The 26873-nt window shown below is 48.7% G+C and overlaps 1 protein-coding gene across 3 annotated transcripts in view; it reads right to left on the bottom strand.

Moving 5' to 3' along the window:
- Positions 1–1887: 1887 nt before the first annotated feature.
- ZNRF1 (zinc and ring finger 1) overlaps positions 1888–26873 on the bottom strand; it is a 105092-nt gene continuing 80106 nt past the window's right edge. Inside the window, exons 2-5 of one of the 3 annotated variants that reach the window (XM_041772574.1) lie at positions 16229–16324; positions 5819–5924; positions 4127–4218; positions 1888–2994 (exon numbers count right to left, since the gene is read on the bottom strand). In XM_041772574.1, coding sequence (XP_041628508.1) covers positions 4161–4218; positions 5819–5924; positions 16229–16324 — 260 coding nt within the window. In that variant the 3' untranslated portion in view covers positions 1888–2994; positions 4127–4160. Of the gene's footprint in view, positions 3190–4126; positions 4219–5818; positions 5925–16228; positions 16325–26873 lie in introns of all 3 variants that reach the window. The other 2 variants (XM_041772572.1, XM_041772571.1) reach the window with 2 other exon arrangements.

A 26873-nucleotide genomic window follows, 5' to 3' on the forward strand; every position in this document is an offset into this window, starting at 1 on the left:
TTTGCTTTGTGTGTGTACTTTCTGGGGAACCATCTGGAATTGAGTTACACATTTCTTGACACCATTTACCTATAGAATTTAGCATCTACTAAGCCGAACAATGCTAGAGAAACCTCAACACTGTGAAATGGCTGCTAGGTGAATGGTCTCAGTGAGGTGCTTCTGCCCAGGAAGCCCCCAAAGTGTCCTGGGTCCTTAGTGGAGGGTGGGGATGGAAGCCACCTTGCAGTTCCTGCCGGTTCCCTCCACTCCCAGAAAGACAGAGCTTGAGAGAGCTGCCTGGATGGCGCATGAATGACAGACCAGTCCTACCAGGGAAGCCTGGACAAACCCTGGCCACCCCCACCTGAGGAACTGGCAACCCGGGTGGATTCCGAGGACGCTGCAGCCAGCAGAGGGCTGCCGTGTGCTGGGTGGGAGTGGAAGTCGCTGGGGGTGGGGATAGGCACCAGCCCCAGGAGCCTGGAATAGCGCCCAGCGCACCCAGCACCCAGCGTGGGCTCCAGCCTGCCCCCCACCACCCAAAGGTCACGACCACTTGGCTCACCCAGGGTGCTGTCAGGGCCACCAGGCCTAAGCCACCAAGGTGGTCATAAAGGCCTCTGCCTGCAGGCCCAGGGGTCAGGCAAGGAGATCTTCAGGGCCAGCTCTGCTAGAGGAATTAAATTTAGAACAGGGAGACACAGTTGCCAGGCAGAAGCAGGAGGTGCTGTGAATAGAACAGTGCTCTCTGCGATGACAGAACTATGAGGAAGCCTGCTCTGCATGTGCCAGGGGCTTCCGGGCAGACTCCCTGACCCTCCCGGTGACCTCAGAGCTGGGCGGCTTTGTCCCTACTCACATGCGATTGAATCTGAAATCCAGAATGAAGTTGTCTCCCCCACATGATTCTACCAGAGGAACCCACACGCAGTTTAGAGCTCATGCTCTTGCCGCCATGGGGACGGATGGTCCCCGGAGAGTCCCCATGCCAGTTGGGTCTGACACTAAGGCCCAGGCTCAGACCCACAAATTCTTTAGCAGTTCTCTGAACATGCCTAGCTAGCCTGGGCCTTGGTTCACATTTGTCCACTGTCCTGCACTGCCCTTGCACAGAGTAGGTGCTTCAGGAAGCATGTGACAGAAGATGATGGCAGAGCCAGGACCTGGTGGAGTTAGAGCCCTCAGGCAACAGCACATGAAGCTCAAAGAGGGGTGTGATTGGAGAAGCTTGGTGGCATCTCCCTCCAGAGCTTTCCTTTGCAGGCTCTGCAGGAGACTCTGGAATGCTGCTCCAGGAGCCTGTCTGGCACGGGACAGAGGCCGGGCATGCGTCCTACCCCTGCTCTGAGCTTCCCGCCCAGCTCGAGGTGTGCCAACTCTTGTGAGCCCTGAGTGGCTGGTTCTAGTTCAAGGGCTCTGAGCTGGCTCAGCCCCAAAGCAGGGCCTCTTTCTGGGCCTCAATGAAGCATGCCCATGAGTCAGCACTGAGATGCAGACTGAGCAACAGGCAGGGCAGGACGGGACGTAGGATGGGAAGCTGAGGAGGAGGGCGGGGACTGGGCCGATACCTGGAAGAAGCCGTATCCTTGCAGCCGCCACTGGCCACAAGGTCTTCTGCCCCTGGAGATCTTTTCTGAGGAGTTCTGTCCCAACTGCTCCACAGGTGACAGCAGACTGACTCCGCGATGCTTTGGAGGGTCAGTCGCCCTCGTGGACTCGGGTGGGACCTGCCAGGTTCCCTCTGCTCAGGCAGGGCTGTTCTAAGGACCACTTCACACTCCTATAGTGCCAAATAGCAGCCTGGAGGAAGGCTAAGGAGGTAGGTGAGGGAGTGGGGGACAGGTCTTCAGCCTCCATTGCTTGATTGTGTAACAATGCCTCAGTAAAATAAAGTCACACAGTGCATCTTTTATTAGACATTTTAATACCATATCAAAACACCTTGACTAATGAAGAAAGCTTTTCCCCCAAGCTTTGAACATTTTTTTAAACATTTTATAAGGTTTTTTTTTTTGTATTTTAATATATAAATACAGAAACCTATCTTGCATGGGCTGATGCCACGTGTGAACATCGATGGCTAAAATGTTCTCAAACAGACTGCCTGAAAACAAGGATAACTGTACATATTCCTTTAATAAGTCTTTTGTCTGTTTAAGTTTTTTCTGGGGAAAAAAAATCCACAAGGGTCTAAGAAAAATGTTCCGGCATTTTTGCAGGACACTTGTGATTGTTAAATCCTCTGAACCAACCAGAACCATGAGGGAAGGAGGAGAGGGAAAGGGAAAGAAGAGAAGCTCCTTGATGGGGTGGTTTTTTTTTTTTTTTGGCAATGAAGTTACATTATCAGGGTCCCAAGGGGAGAAAAGTGCAAAACCAAGCCAAAAAAATGGAGGGGGGAAAATAACCGAAAAAACAAAAACAAAAAACCCCAAAACAAAAACCAAACCACCCAAGGCAGAGCAGTTGGTGATAGAGGGCTGATGGGAGGGCGCCAGGCACAGGAGGAGACCATGCGCCAGCAGAATGCGTGGCCCTGCTCGTCTCCATCACAGAGTGGGTTCTAACTGGGCAGCAGACAGCAATCTGTAAACATCACGAGGGAAAACACCAGTCGACACTAGACTTTTTTTTTATAATTTTTTTTTTTTGTAAACACTTTAGACAGACCCACAACGCCTTTCAAAGGTGTAAAAGTAAATGCCCTTTCCCTCTCGGGATGAGGGGTGAGGGGAAGGATAGCAGTTGATTCTTCTCTCAAACTCGCTGTCATCCAATTTGGTGTCCTCAGGGAGAAAGGGAGAACCATTTTCTGGAAGTCAGTGCAGAAGGGGTGCCCTGTTCCCACTGGCGTCCCCAGCTCAGCTCTGCCCGTGTCCGATGCCTCCTCTTGGGAACGGGGGCTGGCTGTCCCTGTGTGGACCGGAACACGTAAGTCGCGTTGTGGTGGCCGAGTCCAGCGGCGTGCATCCCGCCGAGGCTGGCCGGGTGTCTGTGGTTCTGCGCTGGGGCCTGAAGCCAAACGTCACGCCGGGATTTGGACTCCCACTCTGGCGCCGGCCTAGTCCCTCTGCCTCACTCTCACCCTTGCTTTTTCTTCTCCCCGTGTCCTCAGTTTTTGAGGGGAAGGTAAAAAGAGCAAATGTCCCTGATTTGTCTGACATCATCAGCTGTTCTGGGAGTTTACTTGGAATAAATAAAATAAACCTAATGAAGAACAAAGGAAAACAAAACAAACACACAAAAACAAGAGAAAGAGAGAGAGAGAGAAGAAAAGAGGCCCCAAAAACCTTTGTGAAATGAGGTGGAGTCAGGGTTTTAGTTTCTCTGGGGTTTTTGTTTGTTTGCCAGAAAAAAACAAAGTGCCAGCCCAGAACTCACAAGGGACAGGTAGGATGGGGGACAGGACAGGATGGTCAGCAAAAAAGCAGGGTTCCCTGGGGAAGAGATAGAAAGTCAGACCACATGGTTACATAGGGGACCATGTGTGCATATTTGGTGTGGAAGGTTGTGCTGGCCTGCTGCAGTGATTCATCTGGAAGCGGTGTGTGTGTACGCGCGCGTGTGTGAAAGAGAGGCAGGTGGCCTGCAGGCGGGAAGAACCAGCAGTGAAATGATCACTGATGAGCACTGCAGAGGACAACAGACCATCCCACAGCTGTCTTGTTTAATAAGTGGGATGTCCATATGGGTATAGGGTGTGAGATTATCTCCCTGGCCCAAAAGAAGCAGAGACTCTGAGAGGCAGGACTTGCTCGAGCTGCTCCTCAACCACGAGACAGAGCTGGGTGCAAACCCAGTGTCTGGTCCCAGAGCTCGTGCTGCTGATGCTTCTCCTACCTGGCACATTCCAAGGGATCTTTCTGAACCTCATTTTAGGAGAGACTCATTTTAGATGTCTGGAAAATACTGGTCTGTTCCCAACTAATCTAATTCTGCTGAGCAGGTTCTCCTTCATAACCATGTGAGTTTGTATTTCCTATCCTTCCCGGGGAGTCACATCCCCTCCCCCAACAGAACCACTAACTGATAAGATGCTCCCCTCTTGGTGGGGTGTGTAAGGACAACAGCCCCCTATCTTCCAGGCCCCAGAGTGACCTGACTCCAGGCCTTGAGCCTGGAGCACCCCCAACAATGGGCTCACCTTTGAGAGGAGTCAGCAAGCGAGCCCAGCAGGGTCAGTCAGCGGGATGTTCTGGACAAGATCTGTTCACTTCAAACCACGAATCTATGCAACTGAGGCAGGGAGGTGGGCAAGGGGAAACATGTTACCGGCTGACCAGGCCATTCCTTAGGGGGCGCTCTCCCAGGTCAGGCTTCTGAGTAGAGGTTTGCTAAATTTTGCTTGTGAGGACCTCAGGGGAAAACAACTGTGTCCCCAGACACCCACTTTTTGAAGCAGGAAGAAGGGAGAACCCCAGGACTGATCTTGGCTCAGCCTGAGGCATCAGCCTGGCATGGTGGGTACAGGATTGGGTGGATCTGGATGCTGCGGGGGGTGGGGGGGACTGTGGCCTTGAGAGGGACCAGGGTCTTGCCTGCATGGAGCCCAGAGGGTGGCAACAGCTAGCAGGGAGAAGGTGAGGGCAGGACAGTGGAGCAGGCCAGTAAGCCCACCGTGTCTCCGGCTTAAAGCACACAGAGGACAGGAACCGAGACCCAGCAGGCTGACTGTTGCTCTAAGCTCTGGGGTCTTGAGAGCCCCCTCTTTGATCAAAGGGGCAGCCCTGAGGCTTCCTCCCTGGTGGGACTTCTCAGGAGACACCCCCCCCCCACCTCTACCTGCCTTGGTCAGTTGTGGGTGGTGGATGGCATGGAGTCTTTCTTGGAGAAGGTGAGAAGGGCAGGACCACCTCTCTGGCTTAGTGACGTTGCTGGGGAGGGCCAGACAGGAGGCTGACAGTGAAACCCTAGTCTCTAGTGTTTATAGAAATGACCATCTGAACCAGACAGGGAACAGAGATTGCCCCAATATAGCTTTCTGATTTGTAAGCCAACATCTGGGTATTTTTGATAATTTACATAATTCTCCCCCAGAGCCAAAGATTTCCATCTTCTTGTTCTGAATGGTGCCTCCCTGGGGCACTAGAGCAATCTGTGCTGGGCCCAGGCCAAGACCCTCTCTCCCAGAGCCAGCCTCTCGTGCACCAGCTACATCTGTGTGCCAGGCACCACAACTGCCTCGTGGCCAGTAGCCCTGTGAGTCAGGCTTTGAAAAAGCCTGTGTGTCAGAAGCAGCTCTGGGACTCAAGAAGCCAAGAGCAGATGGCACAGAGTGTCCTCCCATCTTGGGTAAGGAGGTGTCTTCTTTCTAGCTGGAAACAAGAACAAGGCTCATACTGGAGCCTGAGGACGACTCTCAGCCCTGCTAATTATAGTAGCTTTTAGAGCCGTGGCTGCACAGGTATCAGCTATTCCTGCCTCTGGCCCTCTGGGGAGAAGGCGCGGTGCAGGGGCAGCCTGCATACCCCTCCATGTTGCTCCTCTGGCACAGATGAGGTCCTCACGCTGTGGAGCAGAGGGGCCCATGGAAGAAGAAAAGGCTCAGGGAGATGGATGGAGAATCAACCTTGCAGGTGGGATCCTGAGTGCCTACAACCTATGGCGCTCCACAGGTCTCCTTGTCAGCCCTCACTATCCAAACACCTGCTCTGCCCTGCACTTGGCATTTTCACACCTTTGATCTTTGAGCCCTTGGCAGGAGGAGAGGTCATCCCACAAGCAAAGAAGACTGGATGGCTAGTGATGAGGGTCTGCCTTTCTCTTGCCCACCTCAGGGAAGGAGCCCTCTGGGATCTCAGATGGGGCTGAGCTGGCCCTGGTGGCCCTTTCGTACCTTTTGTGATAAATGCACAGGCAGGGCAGCCTGGCTATCGTGTCCCCCTGAAGCAGTTCCTCCAGGCAGATCACACACTCCCCCGCGTCTTTTGTCAGCACATCGTCTGCAAAGGGAGGACAGAGGAGAGGGTCAGTTGCCAGCAGACAGGTGCCACAAAGCAGGTCAGGACTGCGTGGGTCACCTGAAGCGGGCAAGGCTCTGTAAGCGAAATAGAACCCAAGGGGTACCTTGGTCTGAAGGCCCTTAGTGCAGAGACAAGACAGGCACACCACACAGTAATTATCTGAAGACAAAATGGGATTAATCACCAAATACGTGGCTAGGGGATGGAGGGTGAAAAGGGCTTGAAAGCGAACAGGCATGGAGGAGAGGCAAACTGTTTCCCTGAATACATTCCCCCAAACACACACACACACACGGACCAGGTGCATGGGGTTTGGCAAGGCACTGAGATGGGATGCGAGGCAAGAGGGAATGGAAGAGGCAGGAGCTCCAGCAACTGCTCGGGCATGCATGTCCAGAGCAGCATCATTCACAACAGCCAACAGGTGGAAACAACCCAAGTGCCCCCAACACCTAAATGGATTAACCGATGTGATCTACCCATACAGCAGAGTATCACTCAGCCGTGCAAAAGGATGAGAGCACCAAGGCAGGCTGCAGTGTGGACAGCCTTGGAAAACTAAGTGAGGGAAGCCAGACACACAGTCATCTACTGGACGACTCCATTATCTGAAGTGTGCAGCATAGGCCAATTCAGATGAGAAGTAGGGCTGCGCTGGGGCAGAAGGGATGCAGAGAGACTCTGTGATGGGAAAGGGGTTTTCTTTTCCCCCTTTTTTGGTGGTAAGAACACTTATGATGAGATCTACCCTCCTGAGAGATTTTTTTTTAAAGATTTTATTTATTTATTCATGACAGACACAGACACACACAAAGGCAGAGACACAGGCAAAGGGAGAAGCAGGCTCCATGCAGGAAGCCCGACGTGGGACTCAATCCCGGCACTGCGGGATCATGCCCTGAGTCAAAGGCAAGTGCTCAACCTCTGAGCCACCCAGGCATCCCTGTACTATACTTTAGATAAAAGCACAATCATGCGAGGGGTTTTCTTTTGAAAATGTTTGTTAACTAGACAGAGATGACAGCAGCATGACATTGTGAAGGTCCTAAATGCTACTACAACCCAATTTAAGAAAGAAGAAAAAAAAGCTGCCTCACAAAAAAGGAATAGAAGGAAGCTACTGCACACCCCAGGCCCTTAGCACAGCCACAGCTGGAAAAGCCAGAGCAGAATGGGAGAGCACCATGGCTGAGTCAGCAGCGCTTTATTAAATTTCTAGGACATTATCACTGGCAACTCAGTGGATAAGCCACGGTATCAGGATTGAAGTTCTAGTCTCACAGGGGAAACTGACAAGAAAATGGAAATGAACAGCATGGGAATTTCTAGGAAGCCTTATGCATAGAAGCCCAGGTATGAGGGTATGACTGATGCCTTTATCAGGGTGGGGACTGCTCAGGGAAGGGCATTTCAAACGGAACAGCAGGAGGCTTGCCATAGCATGTGCTGAGATGTGGGGCCACAGTGGGAGGCGAGACCAAGTCCCCCCAGGATGAATTGTGCTCTGTCGTGGTACCTGGGCTTCATCTGGTTCACCGAGGGGCCCTGGAGACGCATTCTGATCACAGCTAGTCTCTGTTGACTACTGGAGAATGGGCTGCAGAGCTCAGGGATGTGGAGCCCACTCTGCAGGCCAACACAGCAATGCAGGAGAGAAGGATTCAGGGCTTGCATTAGCCCCAGGGGGCAAGGAGGGAGCAATGGCATGGGCTGACCAGGGCAGCTGGACAAGTGGCAGGGGTTCATCACTATGAGAGGGGGCCCAGGAAGAGGAGGACAGGTATGAGAAGTGAGTTCAGAGTTGGGTGGGAGTGTCGACCAGGTGTCTCCATTGGGACATGCTGATGGGAACCTCCAAGAGTCCACTGGAGCCTGGATCTGGGGTTGAGGGGAGAAATGTGGATGACAGAGGTAGATGTGGGATAGAGATTCAACTGGAATCCAAGAAGGTAGAAAACTAAAAGGTCCTAAACTACAGGAGAAATTCTGAGACGGTGGGGTTATGGATGTGAAGGAAAGTTTGAAGCAGGATCAGTTCCTCACTACTAACAGATTTCAGTTGTTCCTGAGTAATGCCAATGGTACTGAGACTGTGTGTGTGTGTGTGTGTGTGTGTGTGTGTTCAATCGAGCCTCACAATTTCATGCACCAGGCAGGGCATATGTGCTATTCCTATCTTGCAAAGGAGGATCTGCCTTCAGGAGAAGCCAGAAAAGTCAAACATCTTGCCTAAATTGGGGGTTTGTGATGCAGGGTCTGAAATCCTCCACTTGGTGCCCCCTCCACTGCTGTTTCTGGGTGTTCCCTGATTACTCTGGTAGGAAGGAAAACATCTGGGACTCAGAAAATGAGGATTCTTCACAGCCTAGAGGGCTAATGTGCCCCCAAGTTCCCTAGCAGGAACGCTGAGGAAAAAGCCTAAGATAGGACCAGTTCAGTATAAAGTCTCTGTACACATGAGTTGTGAGAGAAGTCACTCTCAGCTTCCAGGCCACAACAACCTGCGGTCATTTTTGGCTAACATCAAGCTAACTCACAGGCCCACCTGAAAGGGTGACAAGAACAGAAAAAGCAGATGGCACATCATCAGTCTACCTCTCACCTGAGACTCCAAGTGTGGCAAGTGGCGGATCAGTAAATGTGTATGATCCCATATCCTAAAGCACCAGATTCCTGCCATACTGAAATACACATGTGCCTCTGTTTGTGTAAGCCCAAAAACTCCTGGGAGGATAGATGCTTTAATGGTGGAGGAAAGAAGACTAAAAGCAAATTGTTTTTAGGTATTTTTAAATTTATCTGCACATGTATTACCTTTATAATTAAAAACCCCAATAAGGAAACGTACTGTTTTCATCTAGCTCTGAAATGCATCAACAGGTTAAGATGGACTGGTGGACAGAAACATGTGATACAGTAAAATGGAGACTCCACATGGTGGGTATTTGGGTGTTCACTGTACAATCCTCAAGCTTTGCTGTGTGTTTGACACTTGCATAATAAAATATTAGAGGAAAAATCTCCAATGATGATGGGAAGAAAACCAGTCTGGCTTCGAGAAGGCAGAGTCGTCCTGGGCGCTGATTTCTATGCACTCCGCCTCAGGCGTCTCGTTGGGAGAATGAGTTTGGGCCCCAGCTCCCTTTCATGTATGTACTCCTCCCCACACTTATGGATGATTTCTTATCCTTGTGGTGCAGTAATGGTACAGATTCCAAATCAGTGTCCCTTGCATTTCCCCCCACCAACTGGCACCCCAGCTGTGAGCCCAAGGGGCAGATTAGACTTCCCTGGGTCCCACACAGTTTCCTGTGCCTCCAGCTGTGGTCTCCCTGTCACTGACTCCAGGCCAGGGTAGAGGTGATGGAGAGAGGGGGATAGGAGCCAGAGATGGAGAGACTTGAGGTTGGCTTTTTCAATAGGATTAGACTTGACCCTCCTCTCTTTTCACACTGGATGTCATTAAGGAAAGGGGAAGACATAGGAGGTGGGAGACACAGGGCGATTCCTCTTCTTATCAAGGACTTAGGCTTGAGCACATGAAGGTCAGCTGCATTTTCTTACTAATAATCAATTACCAGCACACGACACTTTGTGGAACACGTTCACAAATGGTGCAGTGTTGTGCCTCACCACCCGACCTGGGGCTGCAGATGTGGGAAGGAGGAAATTGGGAACTGCCCCATAGGGCTGGGCCACACAGCAGGGAGCACATTACACTGGGGCCTGGAGCCCCGGCTGCAAAATGGGGCCTGGAGGTCCCGAGGGTAGGGAGGACCTGACAGTGTGGGCAGGCCAGCAGTGTCTACACCCAGCATGGAGCCCAGGGGGCAGTGTTCTTCCCAGAGTGGAAAGCAAGAGGTGCACAGATCTGGCCACAGGCCTGAGTGGGCTGAGTAAAACTTCCTGTCCCAATCCCTGGAGCCCTGGAATCAGCAGCCCCCAGATGTCCCTGGAAGCTAGCAGGGGGGTGGAAATGGCTGAAACTGCTGCCTGGCTATCCACTGGTTCCTATGGGATTTCCATAGTATTCCTGTAGGAAGCTGCTGCCCACTGTTGGGGACCTCTAGGCCTGAAGCTGAGGACCCTGGGCCTGACACAAATGGAGACCACCTTGTAGATGCCCCTTGGCATCACCAGGTACCCACAGGAGGGGGCCTCAACCAATGCTCCTTGATGAGTACACAGGAATGAAGCAATGCTTTCTACCTTTTTCTTACTGGCTCCTAACCACCTCCCTACCCCATCCCATCCCAGCTTCCTGATGCCCTGTGCAAAGCCAGTGTCACTGTCCAGGGGGGAGTTTAGAAGTGTTTGGTCTGGCTGGGGGTGGTGTTCAATGATGCCAAAGGCTGTCCCTCCAACTAGACTAGGGAGCCAAACCAGAGGCAAAGCTCTCTGGCGCCACGGTGGGAGGGGTGATGCCTGGCAAGGGCTGGGGTGGGCTAGGGTGGGAAGTGACTGCATACTTCTCCTTCCCTGAGATATCGGGGGAGCACTGACAGCTGCTGTTTGTCAAAGAAAGATCTAGGAGGAGAAAAAGGAGGCTTCTTTTCTTTGGGACCAGCTGTATGCCAGAACTTCATAGGAACATCTCAGTGAATCCTAAAGACCCTTTGGCGGGGGGGTGGGGGGTGGAGGGGTGTCTCTGCATCAGCTCATGTAGATGCTAAGTGGTCATGACTCCCAAGACAAGTTCCTTCTACTTGGCCACCTTACCTCCTTTCCTTAACAGACCAGGCAATAGGGTCTCTTCCCTTGGGGATGGGAAACACCGCCCATCTCACGGACAGCTTCAGATCTTTCTCTTCTTGTGAATGTGTGCATGCAGGGGCCCAAGAAGGGTGGAGGAAGCTAGCTGTAGGGAACTGCACTGCTGCCCCCAGGTACCACTGTTGAGGCTTAGCTGCCCTGTGGAGAGCCTTGGCTCCCACATTCCCCATGGGACTTCCAGAGCTGCTGGCGTCATGAAGGGGGTGGGAAGGTCCAAACAGCCACAGATCCATTGCTGCTGGCACCCTGGAGGGAAAATGAAGTTGGTGCGGCTCAGAGCCAGAAGCTGAGAGCAGGACTATACATAATGCATTTCCCCTTGTGTCGAATGGCAGTCAAGGCCCTGGTGGGAAGGAAGGTAGGAGCCAGAGGGAGAACCCCTAGCAAGTGACACAGAGACGCCAGCTCCACCTCCTAGCCTCATTTCTAGCCCAGGGGCAGCAAGCCTGACCCTGCTGCCTTCTCAGCAAGTGCCGAGGTGTTGGGCCCCACCTCCCGGGGGTTGGGGAGGGGCAGTGCCATCAATGCCAGGTCTCCCTAGCTCCCTTCTTGAGAAATCTCCAGGAAAAAGAGGAAGAGCAGAGAGTTCCCCTACCAGCAAGCAGTGGCATCCCCACCTCAACACCCTGGATTGTGGGGTGTGCTCCAATTGTTTTGGTGGATTGACTGGAATGATGGTAGCCCAGAAGGGTCAACCAATAAAGCTCAGGCCTGGTGGGCTTCATCTTTACTGAGGCTCCCCAGCGTGACTCCACTCTGCCCCTTCTGTTGTAGCCACCTGATTCTAGTTTCCCCAGTGTGGCAAGCTTCTGTGGGTCTCCTGCCCACTGACTCCTCACTCCCCCAGCAGCCCTCTGGTCAGCAGCAGCTGGAGCTCCCTCAGGCCCTCCCTTCCGGGAGGGGCACCAGAACAGACACCTTGGAGTTTGGCATTGCTATAGCATCTAACAATAGTCCCTGGCAGGGCCTCACTGGGCTGGGCACACTCCATGGCCAGGCCCCGGTTCTCCCAGGCCTAAGGAAAGGTACTTCCATCACAGACTCAGGGTCCCAAGCAGGGACACAGGCCAAATAAGTACCCATTTACACAAGTCTGCTAGCTTGGGATAAATGAGCAGGAGGTATTTCTGCTTTTAGGGGAGTCAGATTCTCTCTCCTTTAAAGAAACTTTGTGTGACATGCAGGTGGGAGCAATGACTTCTGACAGAGAAAGAGGGTAGTCAGGACCTTAAGAAGCAGGGCATGGATCGGCACTCCAGAAGAAAGCTGAGAGGAGAGGATCTCCTGAAACCACCAAGCTCTCCTTAATACTACTGGCAAAGGAACATGAAATACCCCAGAATCTAGCAAAGGCATGGGCCCCTGGCTGGTCCTGGAATCAAGGCCCCTTAAACTTTCTATGAATGGCTGGCCATCTGTCATGCCCCCCACAGTATTAGGACTCTCTTCTGTTCACAGCAAACTCAGGTCCCCCATCCCATCTCAAAGCTCATTCTGCTAGCTGAGCAATGTGAGGTCAAATTTGAGTGCATATTCTTGAGGGTGAGTTCTCTGGTCTCAGAACTACAAGCAGATGTTGGAAAGGGAGAGAAATTAAAGGTCCATTCAAGCTCACCACCTTTACCCAGGTAAGTGGGACCCACCAACGCCTCCCTTATCTTGTAGGGGTCCTGAGTTCAGAGCTGCCTGTGGACAAGGAGAAGGAAGAATGGCACAGTCAGTGCTCTGCGGTCTAGCACCCTCCCTGCACCCTCAGCACCTTGTGAGGTAGCTGTTCATGAGCCTTCCTAGCCAGGTGCTTGCACTGGGAGCACCAGCTCCTGGGCTTTACATTTCTCTTGAGCACTGGGTGAACCAGTTAAACTAGTCTTGCCTTTCCTAAGTTGGTTTTCTTTCTTTCTTTCTTTCTTTTTTTTTTTTTTTAAGTCTGGCAGGCCGCTACTGGAGGCTTTCCAACCCGCAGCTCAGGCCAACCCTCATAATAAGAAAAATACTACTTTCTATCTGCCTCATTTAGGAGGTTTCTACTTTTTTCTCCTCTGGTGGTTAACTAAATTTCATCTTATATAACCACTGTAAATTTTCTAGAAATTTCCCCAATTAGTGCCAGCAATTACAGAAAGAGTGTGTGTGTGTATGTGTGTGTGTGTTTATGTGTGTGTGTGTGTGTGACAGAGAGAGAGAGAGAGAGAGAAATCTCTATGGGACTGACCGGGAGTTCTGGTGAGTCTTCAAAAGGAAATAGCATTTTGCTCTCTATCCACTCAGAAAGACTCATCTTGCCTACTTTCTAGAAGATTCTGGGAACTCTACACTTCACACATTCTTTAAGTCTCCTCACATTTCTTTTGAACAGTTAAGATAAAGTGAAGGTGAGAATGGGATGATGAGAAATCATGGGTAAAGTACGTTCCTCGCAAAACCAAAATAAACACCCAGAGGTCCTGACTTGGGACTTTGGCCTATGGAAGCTGAAAGGCCAGTGCTTTGTGTGAACTAGAACAGGCCCTAGACCAGCTCTGGAGACTTCCACTGCACATACATACCCCAGGTGGCAAAGGCCTTCTCTCATCTGGAGGGTTCAAATGTCTCAGCAAACACAGAGACTAGCGGCTGGGCTAACGGAAGCCCAGCCAAGATGGCAGTTAAGTGTCCACAGAGGGGCCAGCCGTCATTTCTGAAGCATCTTCATGGCCATAAGTCAAATTCCACTGATAGGACCAGATGCAACATGCCTCTCCTTGCCTCTGCTGGGAAGGATGGCTTTTGCAAGACAACCTTGAGTTTAAAGCCTCTAGTTTACACACACACACCCTGTAGAGGTGGTTTTCAATTAGAGGAAGAGGGAAAAATGGGACCAGAAGGGGAACAGCTTCAGTCCTGTGTCTCAGGCTGGTTGGCCAACTTCCTCTTCCTCTCAGGGGACTCTGACTCGGGAACGTGACTTCTGCAGATGGCATGTGCTCAGGCCGCGCTGCCATGCTGGCTCTCTTGTGGAAGTGAGGGGGACAGGGAGAGGGGACCCTTCCCATAGCTGTGGGTGGGAGGAGAGTTCCGGGTAGCACCGGGCACTTACAAGCCCCTTGCCTTCCCTGTTCTCCCAATGGGTGTGCGGGTACCTCTCACTCAGGCGGCCCCAAGAGCACTCTGTCCTCCACAGCTGCTCTTACAGAGTTCTCCCTGATGATGTCAAGAGCCCAGTCCTCTTGGGTGGAGCCCACTCTGAAGCTGCTTTGTGTTCTTATGACAGCAAGGCAGTGTCTACAGAGAACTCTCCCCAGCAACCCACAGGACAAAAAGCGGTCTTCATGAGGGCTCTGCACATGTAGAGAATAAGTGAACACAGTTTCTGAGGCCATGGCTGGGGAAAGCTGTGGGCCTCGGGAGAAGACTCGTCTCCCTTCATGGTCCCAGGCAGAGATGAAGAGCAGAAGAAAGTGGGGCTGGAGCATCATCCTTTAAGGAACGTACACTGACAAGTCTGACAGGATGCCCAGAGCTCACATGACAATGGCTTCAGAGAAGTGGCAGCAGTCAGTGTCTGGGGACAGGAAGAGGCTGTCCACAGGGTAGAAGAGGGGCTTTTGGGCACCAAGTAGGAAATAAAGAGGAAGGAAATGCCAGGGGCAGAGGCAGGGCCACAGCTTTCCCTACAGCTGATCCTCTGAACAAATATGACCACACTGAGTGCAGCTGAGATACGTAGGTAACTGGCTACATGCATTCAGAATCTTTTGGCTGAGCAATTAAGTAAGAGATAAGAGAATAGTGGGGGGGCAGCCTTGGTGGCTCAGCGGTTTAGCACCGCCTTCAGTCCAGGGCGTGATCCTGGAGACCCGGGATCAAGTCCCGTGTCGGGCTCCCTGCATGGAGCAGGCTTCTCCCTCTGCCTGTGTCTCTGCCTCTCTCTCTCTCTCTCTCTCTCTCATTAATAAATAAATAAAATCTAAAAAAATAAAACCAACCAACCAAACAAACAAAAGAATAGTGGGGTGTGTTTTTAGGAGAAGGAGTAGATCTGTTCGTCAGATTTACTTTGCAGGAACAATCTGGAATCATCAGGTCTCCCTAGGTGAATGCTGTGTGAAGGCAAGAGTAACTGTGGGTCTGAGGAGGTAGGACCTAAGGACAGTTCTGTAAGGAGAGTATACCCAGGAAACTTTCATCATTAGGATGGGGTTCAAGTGATCCCAAGCTCACCTTCCATCCAGTCCACAGACTGAGAAATCCCAGACTTCATCCTGAGCACTGCTATGACTTCAACCCCAGAAGGTAGCCCAGTGATGGGCTAGAGCACGCACCCCCCCCAGATCCAGTGCCTGTTCTTCCAGGGCGCTGGGGTGACTCAGTTGGTTAAGTGTCTGCCTTCAGCTCAGGTCATGATCCCAGGGTCCTGGGATCGAGCCCCGTGTCAGGCTCCCTGCTCAGTGGGGAGTCTGCTTCTCTCTCTGACTCTGTACACACACTAGCTCTCTCTTTCTCTCAAATAAATAAATAAAATCTTAAAAAAAAAAAAAGATGCAGCTCTCCGATGAATGTGGTCTGAAGACCAGATTAAGTACATAAGAGTGGAAAACCAGAGAGCTGCCAGCAGTTCACAGTGCCCAGCACTAAAGAGCGGTCAGTCCACTCTCCAGAAAATGACGAAAGAAAACCCACGGACAGGCTCCCATCTTTGAAGGTGACAGTCTTGATCAATGTCAGCTGTAACTTCCTGAGCTCTGTATTGAAGGGTCTGAGGTGTAAATGTCTTACTTTATTCTGGCAGAAATCCTAAGAGCCATGTTATTGACAGCCCCATTTCACAGACCAGAAAACCAAGGCTCTACTAAGCTGAGCAACTTGTCTATGATTATACAGTCAGTAAAGGATGGAGGCAGACTTTGAATTCACATCAGCTGGGTTCCAAATCTTTACCCACAGCATACTAGACAGATGTTGACACTTACTTCATTCACAGAGCTACCATGTTAGGGAGATAGACTTGTGTTTCATGGGATGGCCTGGTCTGGTGATTGTACTCACTACTCAGCCCTTAGGCAGCTTCCAAAGTAGGAAGTGGTGTAGCCTTGAAGGAGTGACTAGGTGGCAGGTCAGCATTTCTAATCCCTAAAGGGTGTCCACTTACTGAACTTATTCTGCTGTGGACAGTCAAGGCTTAGGCATGTCATGCACACCCAGAGGTGAGGTGGCATTCTTCCCAGGCCCTCTGCTGTCAGTTGTATAAATGGGCAAAGGCCGCATGTCCCAACCCGAGGTCCCAGGAACTCACGGGACAAAAGGCCTAAGTGGGCAACCCGAGAGAGACTTCCGGTGCCATTGGCCTGACCCCTGGGCCTTCCTTCCTGTTCTACTCCGCTTCCTCTCCAGCTGGTGCACCAATTCCTTGAACAGTTGATTCCTTAACAAAGGATAGACATTCCTGCCAGAAAGCGGGGTGGCAATGCTGCCCGAAGCCATGTGAACTTGGGAAGACCCTCACTCGGAGGCTCCCCCAGCCAAAGCCTTACCGTTGTAGGAGAGGCGAGGTTTGCTCAGACACATTATAAAGTGCATTTCCATCTCATCAGAAGCCACAGACTTGGAACAAATGGGGCACTTGAAACCTGAAAGAGAGGAAAACACTGTGAAATGCTTCCTCAAAACCAAGCATAAACACAGAGGCCCTTAGACAGCTGCGGCCATGTCGGGTTGGGGTCAGTGTGGAGAATTACCATCTTCTTACACCCTACACCCAATTTCTCCTTCATTAATTTTGTGATTTTATCCGAGGCTTCCCGACTCCCACTGTCCTGTCAGCCGCTCGGAGGAGCTTCTCAGAAGGCACTGGCAGCTGGTTTGAGTTTTATTTTCCTTTAGATCCTTTCCCAGGGAGTCTAGTGGGCAGCAGGGACAGGGAGGAATACAATCAAGGCAAACAAGTCATCAGTCTTTGTTGCTGCTTTTTAAAATATTTTTTATTTATTTGAGAGAGAGCGCAAGAGCAGTGCAGGGGTCGGGGTGGGGTGGGGAGCAGAGAGGGAGAAGCAGACTCCTCGCTGAACAGGGGGCCTGATGTGGGTTCGATCTCAGGACCCTGGGATTACACTCAAGCCAAAGGCAGATGCTCAGCTTAACTGCTTAACTAACCTTAACTAATGGACTGAGGCACCCAGGTGCCCCAATCATCAGTCTCATCTTTGACCAACAAAATATTTAATGCCCTTCCTCCTCACAGCCCTCTAACCACGTGGCTGGACCACCTGTGGGAGGAAGCCCTACCTCGGTCAGCACCTCCATCCCTCACTGGCTCCCCCTCCGGTCCACCTCTCTATCCCTCACCCAGGGCACCTGGCCTCCCTGTGGCTCAGGCAGCTGTCCTCTGAGTGTGTGGAGCAGCAGGGTGGCCCTCCAAAACCTTCCCAAATGCCATGCATGCCTTGGCTATGTGCCACTAAGAGTAACAGCTGTTGCACAACACCCGGCAAACACAGGCTGTTGTGACCCCACTGTCCCACTTCCGGGACTCTGGACTGCTTATACATCTGGGGAGTTTTGTCAGAATTGTACCAATATTGGAGATTTCTGCTGAAAATCTTCTGAGCTGAACGCCATTACGCAAACACAGTCCCTTGACTTATTTTTTTTTTTGACTTATTTTTTTAATAAACAACTTTTTAAAGATAAATGGTTCCTAATTTCCCTCATTCTATTTGTATTGAAATTATTTTCAAACGATCGATTCTTTTCCGTGCTACTGAAAAGATGTAATACCAATGGAAAGTTATTTATTTGTCCACATCAAATTTCACATATTGCCACTTCTCTGTTTTGTGATTGTAATACCTACCCACCCAGCCTGGATTTCCTAGGTCCAACACAGCACATCTAAATCTTGTAAAGATGTGACTCTCCTGTTACATTTTTAGTCAAAGCGTTCCACGCACACTGGATGTTGGTAATATCTGCCAACGACATTTCCTATGAAACAGACAAAAGGCAGAGGGCTCGTATTGCCTGTTCAGTGCTTCTGGACAGAGGAGGAAGTCGTACCTTTCTTTCCCAGGGCCTTGTTCTTTCTCTATGGAAAGCCCTGGACATTGACAGCTGTGAGTGCCAAGACAGGAAGCAAAGCAGTTCCTGTGTTCCCATGTAGGGCACAAGCACTTTGCTTAGTGTTCTCCAAACCCTCATCTTTTCAGTGACAAGGAACTATAGGACCAGCCAGAAAATCCAGGGTCCACTTAACTATGGACAAAGTGGACCTCAGACTCCATGGCACAGTCCTCGTTCCCCTGACCCCTTCCCTCAACAATCATGAGCATCCTGTATCTCAGCTAAAGAATCTTACAAGTGCTATCAATCCAAGGACTCTAGCCAGGTTTGAGCAAGAGCTGTATTTTCTGATCTCTGGGTGGTTATGAATCCATTAATAACTAAGCCAGAAGACTGAAGAGAAGCATGGTGGGGGAGGATCCATTCTCAGTTTTCTGGCAAAACCAGTTCTCAGATGTGGCAGGCTGATTCTTTTCTAACCAAGGTTAGAAATCTACAGACCCAGTGTGACACATGCTGTGGACAGGTGAGTAATGAACTTGAGTCTTGTGGCTGTCTTCACATCTACCCTAGGTCCCTCTGTAATCTCAGTTCTGCCCTCATGCCTGGGCTCTGCAAATAAACCAGCATTAAGTAACATTCCACAGAATGACCAACCATTGGGAGATTGTCTCATTTTCTTCAGAGATTCCTTCATCTTTTTTTTTTTTCTCCAAAGACCAAGGTTTTATGATACCTTAAATGACCACAGGACATTTCTAGTTTAAACCTGTTACATTAGCACCCTGTCTATAGGCTTGGGGCTGAGGGCACTGCCAGGGTGGACATGCTCTGGACCAGCTGCTCTAACACCAGGCCCTGATATAGTCAGGTGCTAAAGTGAATTGTTACTACTGATAAAAGGCCTTACACCTCACATTATCCACTTTTCTGATAACCTTGAGAACAGATTCATGGTTATCACTATAATAGCATCAATCACCCCTGCATCCCAAAATGACTCCTTGAATGCAGGACAGGGAGTTGAGTTATAGCCAAGGTACTAGGAAGTAGGCCACCCAAACGAGAAGGTCTATGAGGAAACGTCACTGGACATTTATGCCCTAGAAAAACAAACCAAGGTGAGACTCCCAGGTTTAGGCCTGTGCCCTCATTGTAAAGAGAAAGAGGCCTTGAGGAAGACACGGGTTCAAACACCAAGGGGGTCTCAACCGGTCAGATTTCTTAGCTGGCGATCTGAAGTCCTTTCCATCCAGGAAGGAGCTGACTACACGTGATATTGTGACTTACAATAAGAACTATGTATTAAAGGAAAAAAAAAAAAAAAAGAACTATGTATTTGGTCTTCGTCTTGTTTCTGGCACAGAGTTCCTAACACCCTGGGAATTTCCTACCAGGAGTATTTGGTCTTTTGTCACTGGTTCCCAAAATAGCTCCAGAGCCATAAGGTGAAAAGAATGTCTTGTTACTCATAACGAGTCCCTGTCAACCATATCAGAATTTATGTTAATGAGGTAACTTTGGGAAAGCTCCTTGGTAAACTAAGGATGGGGGCTGGTTGCAAGGGGAAACAACCAGCTGATTAGAGAGTCCAAACTTTCAGTCCCAACCCCTAACCTCTGGGGACGGGGGTGGGAGTGGGGGACTAGAGATGTAGTTCAATCTCCAATGGCCAATGATTTATTCAGGTATGCCTATGTAATGAAGCCTCCATAAGAACCCCAAAGGATGGGGTTCAGAGAGCTTCCATGACAGTGAACCTGTGAAGATTCAGGGAGCGGGGTGCCCCAGGACAGGGCACGGGGGCTCACACCCTGTTCCCATACTTTGTCCTCTGCCATCTCTTCCATCTGGCTGTTGGAGTAATATCCTTTTATGATAAAATGGTAAACAAGTAAGTAAAATGTTTCTCTTTTTTTTTTTAAGATTTTATTTATTTATTCATGAGAGACAGAGAGAGGAGAGAGAGAGAGAGAGAGAGAGAAAGAGAGAGAGGCAGAGACACAGGCAGAGGGAGAAGCAGGCTCCATGCAGGGAACCTGACGTGGGACTCGATCCCAGGTCTCCAGGATCACACCCTGGGCTGAAGGCAGCGCTAAACCGCTGAGCCACCCGGGCTACCCGTAAAATGTTTCTCTAAATCCTGTGAGCTGCTCTAGCAAATTAAACGAACCTGAGAAGGGAGTCATGGGAACCTCTGATTAAGAACCAGTCGGACAGAAGCACAGGTGACAACCTGAATCTGTGACTAGTGTCTGAAGTGGGGGGCAGTCCTGGGGGAATGGTACCTTCACTTGTGTGGTCTGATGTTATCTCCACGTAGACAGTGTTGAAACTGAGTTAACTGCTTGGTGGTACAGGGAAAACACACACCAGAACACAGTTTTAAGAAAGAGGTGGGTTGGGAAATATTACAACTGGAGAAGAAGCACCACTGTGGTAGGGAGAGACCTACATTTTAGCAAAAGCAGGGTTAGTGCCACTTGCTTCACCTTTCTCTGGCATGGGGGTGGGGCATGTAAAGATCAAAAAATAACTCAGTCTATTACATGAGTGGGAAATGACAAAATGACCTAGGTTTTCCAGCTTTGAGATATGGTAAGTGATCTACACTCTCCGGCCCTGTTTTCTCATCTAAAAAAAAAGAGGACTGTGCCTCTCTCTTGCAAGGATCAGATGAAACAAGAAACCTGAAAGCACCCTACGAAGAAGCTAATCAAATGTATCATCAAGCCCAGCAGTACTTGAGGAGGAAGGAAAAGAGGAAGGATTTAGGGGGCTGAGAGATGGGGGGGGTGGTAGTGGAGCAACAGGGCATAGAGGCCACAGGTCCTGAAAAGTGTGCCAGAGTCGGTGGGCGGTAGCCATCTCTGCTTGCCCCATCTGTTTCCTCTGAACCTCTGAAGCACTGTGCATGGCACTTTCCATACTGCCAGTGTGGGATGAGGCCTGTTTAGCCTCCATGGCTTTCACTCCTGTATGTGATGACAAATTAATAGCTCACAAATATTGAGTCGTTACTGTGAGCAGCCACTGGGCTATATGTGTCTCCTCATTTACCATATTACGAAGTGAGCACTCATGTTAACTCTACCTCGCAGAAGAAGACATCAAGAGCTGGGGAGGGTGCCTGGGTGGCTCAGTGGTTGAGCTTCTGCCTTTGGCTCAGGTCATGATCCTAGAGACCCGGTATCAAGTCCCACATCGGGCTCCCTGCATGGAGCCTGCTTCTCCCTCTGCCTGTGTCTCTGCCTCTCTCTCTCTCTGTGTCTCTCATGAATAAATAAAGAAAATCTTTAAAAAAAAAAAAAAAGAGCTGGGGAGCCAGAGCTGGCACACAGCACCCAGGAAGACTGACCGCCCAGAGTGTACCCTGCTTGCTGAGCCGTGGGACAGGCAGGCTGGTCTAAGGAGGAGGTGTTATATGGCAAAAGAAACATCAAGGCTACACAGACTACTGGTTATTACTAAATAACTTCAAATCCTCCACACCATCCCACCAATTTCTTTTGAAGCATGGTGGGCCTGGATAATCCCGTAGATGGAAACAATTGAGAATTTCTGGAAATTGTGTTAATATGGAAGGACAGAGCTGTGCTTTCTACTTGGGACTGAACCTGTCACTGGTTGGTAAGATGCTGAGTTTGCAAATTACCTTTTAAATGGAAAATAAAGGACATAAGGTAAGAGGGCTGGAAAAACATGGAGAGCTAAGGGTTAAAAACTAATGTCTCCACCTTCTTTCCTGAAAGGTCATCCAATGACCGAGATGGATTTTCCCACTCTATTGCCCCAATCTTTTCTCGTAAATGTTCAGTCACAATTTAGCATCAACAGCCCTACGGAATGATAAGTACTGTGATCTTTATAAGCTATCTGAAGGTTAAAACATCTAGGAAATTCTGATACCATTTTGGAGAAAAGTTCAAGCCAAATTAAAATCAGCTCTGTGAACAAAGACAAACCAAAGGTCCACAAAAAGTCACTCAAATGACAAGATTTAGGCAAATTTCATAAGAGCCTTTCGTCATCATTGAGGAAGTGTGTGCAAGAGATGCTTTCTCTTCGTTCATGGGAAAGCTAGAGGTAGAGCCGCTGGGACACTCCCTGCCAGCATCCGAGCCCAGATAGGGAGCTGGGATGCAGAGCAAACCCACCCAGCTGCTCTCCCTTCTCCTATCTCATTCTCTGGCGGAGGCAGCGTCCGGCACGTGTCATGTCCTTAATATGTGCCCCTGACAGAGTGAAGTGCCGGCCGAGGCTGACAATGGTTCCCCTAAGCCATCACCTGCTCCCACCAAGCTGTGGCAGAGACAAGGAAGTTATGTGGTTCCTACTCTTTCTCTGCCAATCTCTCAAAATGAGGAAGGAATGAATGGCAGAGCAGCAAGAGGGAATTTGTAATCACCCAGTGCTGCAGCAGATGGGCTCTATAAGCAAGTGCTGCTACAGGATTCCTCCCCCCCAATCCAGAGGAGCCCTTCTAATGGAGACCTTACTTCTGTTCGTTCTCGTCATCAGATCAGCTGAAAATGATACTGCCAGAACGGCCCATGAGCGTTGTGTTCAGCCAGAGCCCAGCTGCTTCCTGTCTTTCAATAGCAGATTGCGTAAAGGGGGGAATCCTCAGCTGGCTACAAACCAGAGCTCCCCCGCCTTGCCCACCTGGGGCAGGGCCTCGGCCCCTGGAACTGCAAGGTCAGGGTAAGCCCACTGGTAGGTGACCCGACAGAGGCCCCGGGAGCACACACATGTCCTGTACCGTAAGCATCTTCCTGCACCCAGGTCCTTCCACGGCTGATGGGACAACTGAGGAAGGCCAGGAGCCACTGACTCAGGCTGTGATTCTCCTGGTCCTCCACATTTATCTTGGGATTTAATCAGCTCTTCTCATTTCCCAGAACTGCAACCTTCTCCTTTAAGACCTGATTTCTGGGGCGCGGGACGTGTGCTCTGCATGTTGCCCCAGTTCCCTCCCTGACCCTCCCTGTGATGCTGATGCGCTATTTTAACGCTGCCCCAGTTCTGCCTGTCTCTGGGATCACCTAAAGGGAGAAGCATCTAAAGAAGCAACCAGGGAGAAGGAAGCTAGGCTGTCCAGGCAGGCCCTTGCGTCCCCGGGAAGAGGGGCTACTGTAGATCCCTCTCACGCAGAGGCTGAGTCCCCTACTATTCAGTTCCTAGTTTCCACCCTGGAGCTCTCCCCTCACATCCTGTGGTGCTTGTCTGTGACATGAGACTTGACTAAATGAATTCAGTAATATGGGATTTCTTACAAAATAAAGATCAGGGGGGTAACATGGGATGACTTTTGACATTTCTATACTGTCGAAGAGATGTGCCCCCAAGAGCAGAGGCTGTAGGTATCATATTCTTCACACGTACTTTCCTGCCCAATCCCTGAGAAATAACTGGAAACCAATGCACAGTTTTTGAGTTGGTAAGGCATGGGACAGTCTTGCTTGGAGAACATTCTGAACTAGAAAAAGGCCCAGCACTTCTGACTTGCTTCTTTCAAAACCCCTCTGTGGACTCAGCCTCTGCAGTTCCATTCCAGGGGCTGAGGCTCGCCCCAGGAACCAAGAAAATTCTCATAAGTGGATACCAGAAGAGAGCCACACTGACACCTAAAATCAGTTAACATATTCGTGTATTTTTTAACATGTCTGTTGTGACAGTAGCTCTATATGTCAGCTTGACTGGGTCAGGGAATGCCCATTATCTACAGGTGTATTTAGGAGGGGGTTCCTGGATGAAATTAACATCTGATTGGTAGACTAAGTGAAGCAGACAGCCCTCCCCAGTGTTGATGGTCATCATCCAATCCAATTTTGAGCTGTCTGCCTGAATGATCTGGGACACTGGTCTTCTCCTGTCCACAGACTGGGACGTATGGTATTGGTTCTTCTGGTTCTCAGGCCTTCAGACTCAAACTGGAACTAACTCCAGAAGGGGTTCATGGATCTTCAGCTTGCGGGTGACAGATCATGGAATCTCTTAGCTTCTATACTTGCATGAGCCAATTCCTTTTTTTTTTTTTTTAAAGATTTTATTTATTCATGAGAGACAGAGAGAGGGGGGGGGTGGGGCAGAGACGCAGGCAGAGGGAGAAGCAAGCTCCATGCAGGGAGCCCAACATGGGACTTGTTGCCAGGTCTCCAGGATCACACCCTGGCCCGAAGGCGGGACTAAACTGCTGAGCCACCTGGGCTGTAGGAGACAATTCCTTAAAACACTTTCTCTCTTTCCCTCCCTCCTTTCCTCCACCAATGGCTCGGCTTGGTTTCTTTGCAGAGCCCCAATACATCTACTAATTAAACTGCCAAACAATAAAACTTGAAAGACTGGCAACGTCAAATGTTGGTGAGGATGTAGAACAACTGGAACTCTCAGATACTGCTGGCAGGAACCATTTTGGAAAATGGTCTGGTAGTTCTTTATATAGCTAGCCTGACATAAGCAACTCCTCATTTACACATTTACCCAAAAGAAATGAAGATAGGTCTACAAATAAATGTTTATAAGAATTTCATCACAGCTTTATTTATAACAAGCAAAAACTGGAAATAACTGCCCATCAGCAGAGGTAAATAAACTGTAGCATGATGGGTTATAATAGATCACCACTCAGCAATAAAGAGCAATGACTACTGATATATGCTTCAACACAGATGGATATTAAAAACATGCTGAGGACGGACATAAAGGAGTACATATTATGATTCCAAATGTATGAAGCTTTACAACTGGGAAAATTCTATAGTGGAAAAAAATCAGAACAGTGCCTGTCTCCAGGTGGTAGGAGCTGGGGCAGAAATGAACTGAAGAAGGGATAGAGACATTTTTGAGGGGGTGAAATATTCTAAATCATGAAGAGGATTTGGGTTACACATATGCATGTACATGTCAAGATTCAATGAATGCACACTTAAGATTTGAGATTCCATTGTTTGTAACCAGAAAAAAGAAAAACTAAGCAAATATTAAACTGTAGTTAATGGTATACATGCTGAAGCATTTAGAGCAACGTGTACTGACATGTGCATTGAGATGAAATGCATAAAAATGATGCATAAGTTAAACTTCTTCCCATGTTCCTGTATATTTGAAATTTTCATCGTAAATCATCAAAAAAGTATCAAGCAGTGAGGGTGTGTGTGTGTGTGTGTGTACATGCATGCTAATTTAGCTACAGTGGTCAGGGAAGGCCCCTCTGAGGGGGTGACAGGTGCCAGAGAACTTGGTGTGTTAGGATAATAAGGGTCAAGTCACAAGCACAGTAAGTACCAGAGGTGGCAGGGGACAGTGGGGACATGCTCTCTTACTGTCTATGCTCAAATACTTTTCATTTATTCTGAAAGCTGAATGGATTATCTTGTCTGGATAGAGGATTCTTTTCTTCCTCCAGCTTTATTAAGGTATAATTAACAAATAAAATTCTAGGTGCACAATGTGATGATTTAATATATAATACATTGTGAAATGACTGCCACAACTGAGTTAATATATGTATCACCTCACATATTTACATAACTCTTCTTTTGGGTGAGAAGACTTAAGATTTTCTACTTTATTTTATTTATTTATTCATGAGAGACACAGAGAGAGAGGGAGGCAGACACATAGGCAGAGGGAGAAGCAGGCTCCCTGTGGTGAGCCTGATGTGAACTCGATCCCAGGACCCCAGGATCATGGCCTGAGCCAAAGGCAGATGCTAAACCACTGAGCCACCCAGGTGTCCCAGAAGACTTAAAATTTTAGCAAATTTCCATCATACACTGCAGGATTTTAGGGTTTCAGGTCGTTTACTAACATCTTTAATCTACTTTGAGTTGATTTTGTATATGGTGTAAGATAGGGATCCAGTTTCATTCTTTTGCATGTGAATACCCAACTAACACTACTGAACAAACTATCTTTTCTTCATGGTATATTCTTGGTGCCTTTGTAAATAACTGACCATATATGCATGGGTTTATTTTGGGCCTCTATTCTGTTTCATTGGTCTATGTGTCTGTTTTTATGCCAATACCATACTGTTTTGATTACAATAGCTTAGTAACATAATTTGAAATCAGAAAGTATGATATCTCTAGTCTTATTGTTCTTAAGATTGCTTTAACTATTCAGGATCTTTTGTGGTTCCATGCACATTTTAGGATTATTTTTCCTATTTTTGTGAAAAATGTTACGGGAATTTTGATATGGATTGCACTGAATGTGTAGATCACATTTTAACAATATTAATTCTTCTGATCTATGAACATGAAATGTATTTATTTGTGTCTTTTTCAATTTCTTTCATCAGTGTCTTAATAGTTTTCAGGTACAAATCTTTCACCTTCTTGCTAAATTTATTCCTAAGTATTTGTTTTTGATGCTATTGTAAATGGAACTGTTTTCTTAATTTCTTTTTCTGATACATCACTGACTCTACTGAATTTGTTTATCAGGTACAACAATTTTTTGGTGGAGGCTTTAGGATTTTCTATATAATAATACTATGTCATTTCATAGTTTATTTTTTCCTTTCCAATTTGGAGGACTTTTATTTCTTTTTCTTGCCTAATTGCTCTAGCTAGGACTTTTAATATTATGTTGAATAAAAGTCGGCCTGAGTATAGGATTATTAAGTTGTTTTCTGTTTTTTCCTCAACGGTCTACAGATAAAATTCTACCATATTCTAGCTTTTTGATGCTGCAAATAGAAAATCTGATATTCTTTTTTCTTTGTAAGTAATGTTTTCCTTTGCCCTGAAAGTTTGGAAGATTTTTCCTGTCATCCTTAGAGTTCAGATATTTTACCAGGATATGCTTAGATGTGTCTTAATTATTCCCTTAGTGGTAAGTCATGAGTTCGTTCACCAATTATTTCTAGTGTTCCTCCTCCTAGCTATATATTATAGTAAGATTGCATTTGCTTATTCACTTTGAAGTTAAAAGTGAGGTTTTGATTTGCTTTGGTTAGTGAAATGTGAGTAAAAGTAATAATGTATACACTGCCAAGCAGACAGCAGACTTTAAGCACTAGCTTATGATTCACCACAGACCTGCACTGCTGTATTGAGATGAACCCTCTACCACCTGAGGTTCCTAGGTAACAATGAGCAGACTACCACT

The sequence above is a fragment of the Vulpes lagopus genome, chromosome 10, assembly GCF_018345385.1.
Source record: "Vulpes lagopus strain Blue_001 chromosome 10, ASM1834538v1, whole genome shotgun sequence".
Lineage (NCBI taxonomy): Eukaryota > Metazoa > Chordata > Mammalia > Carnivora > Canidae > Vulpes > Vulpes lagopus.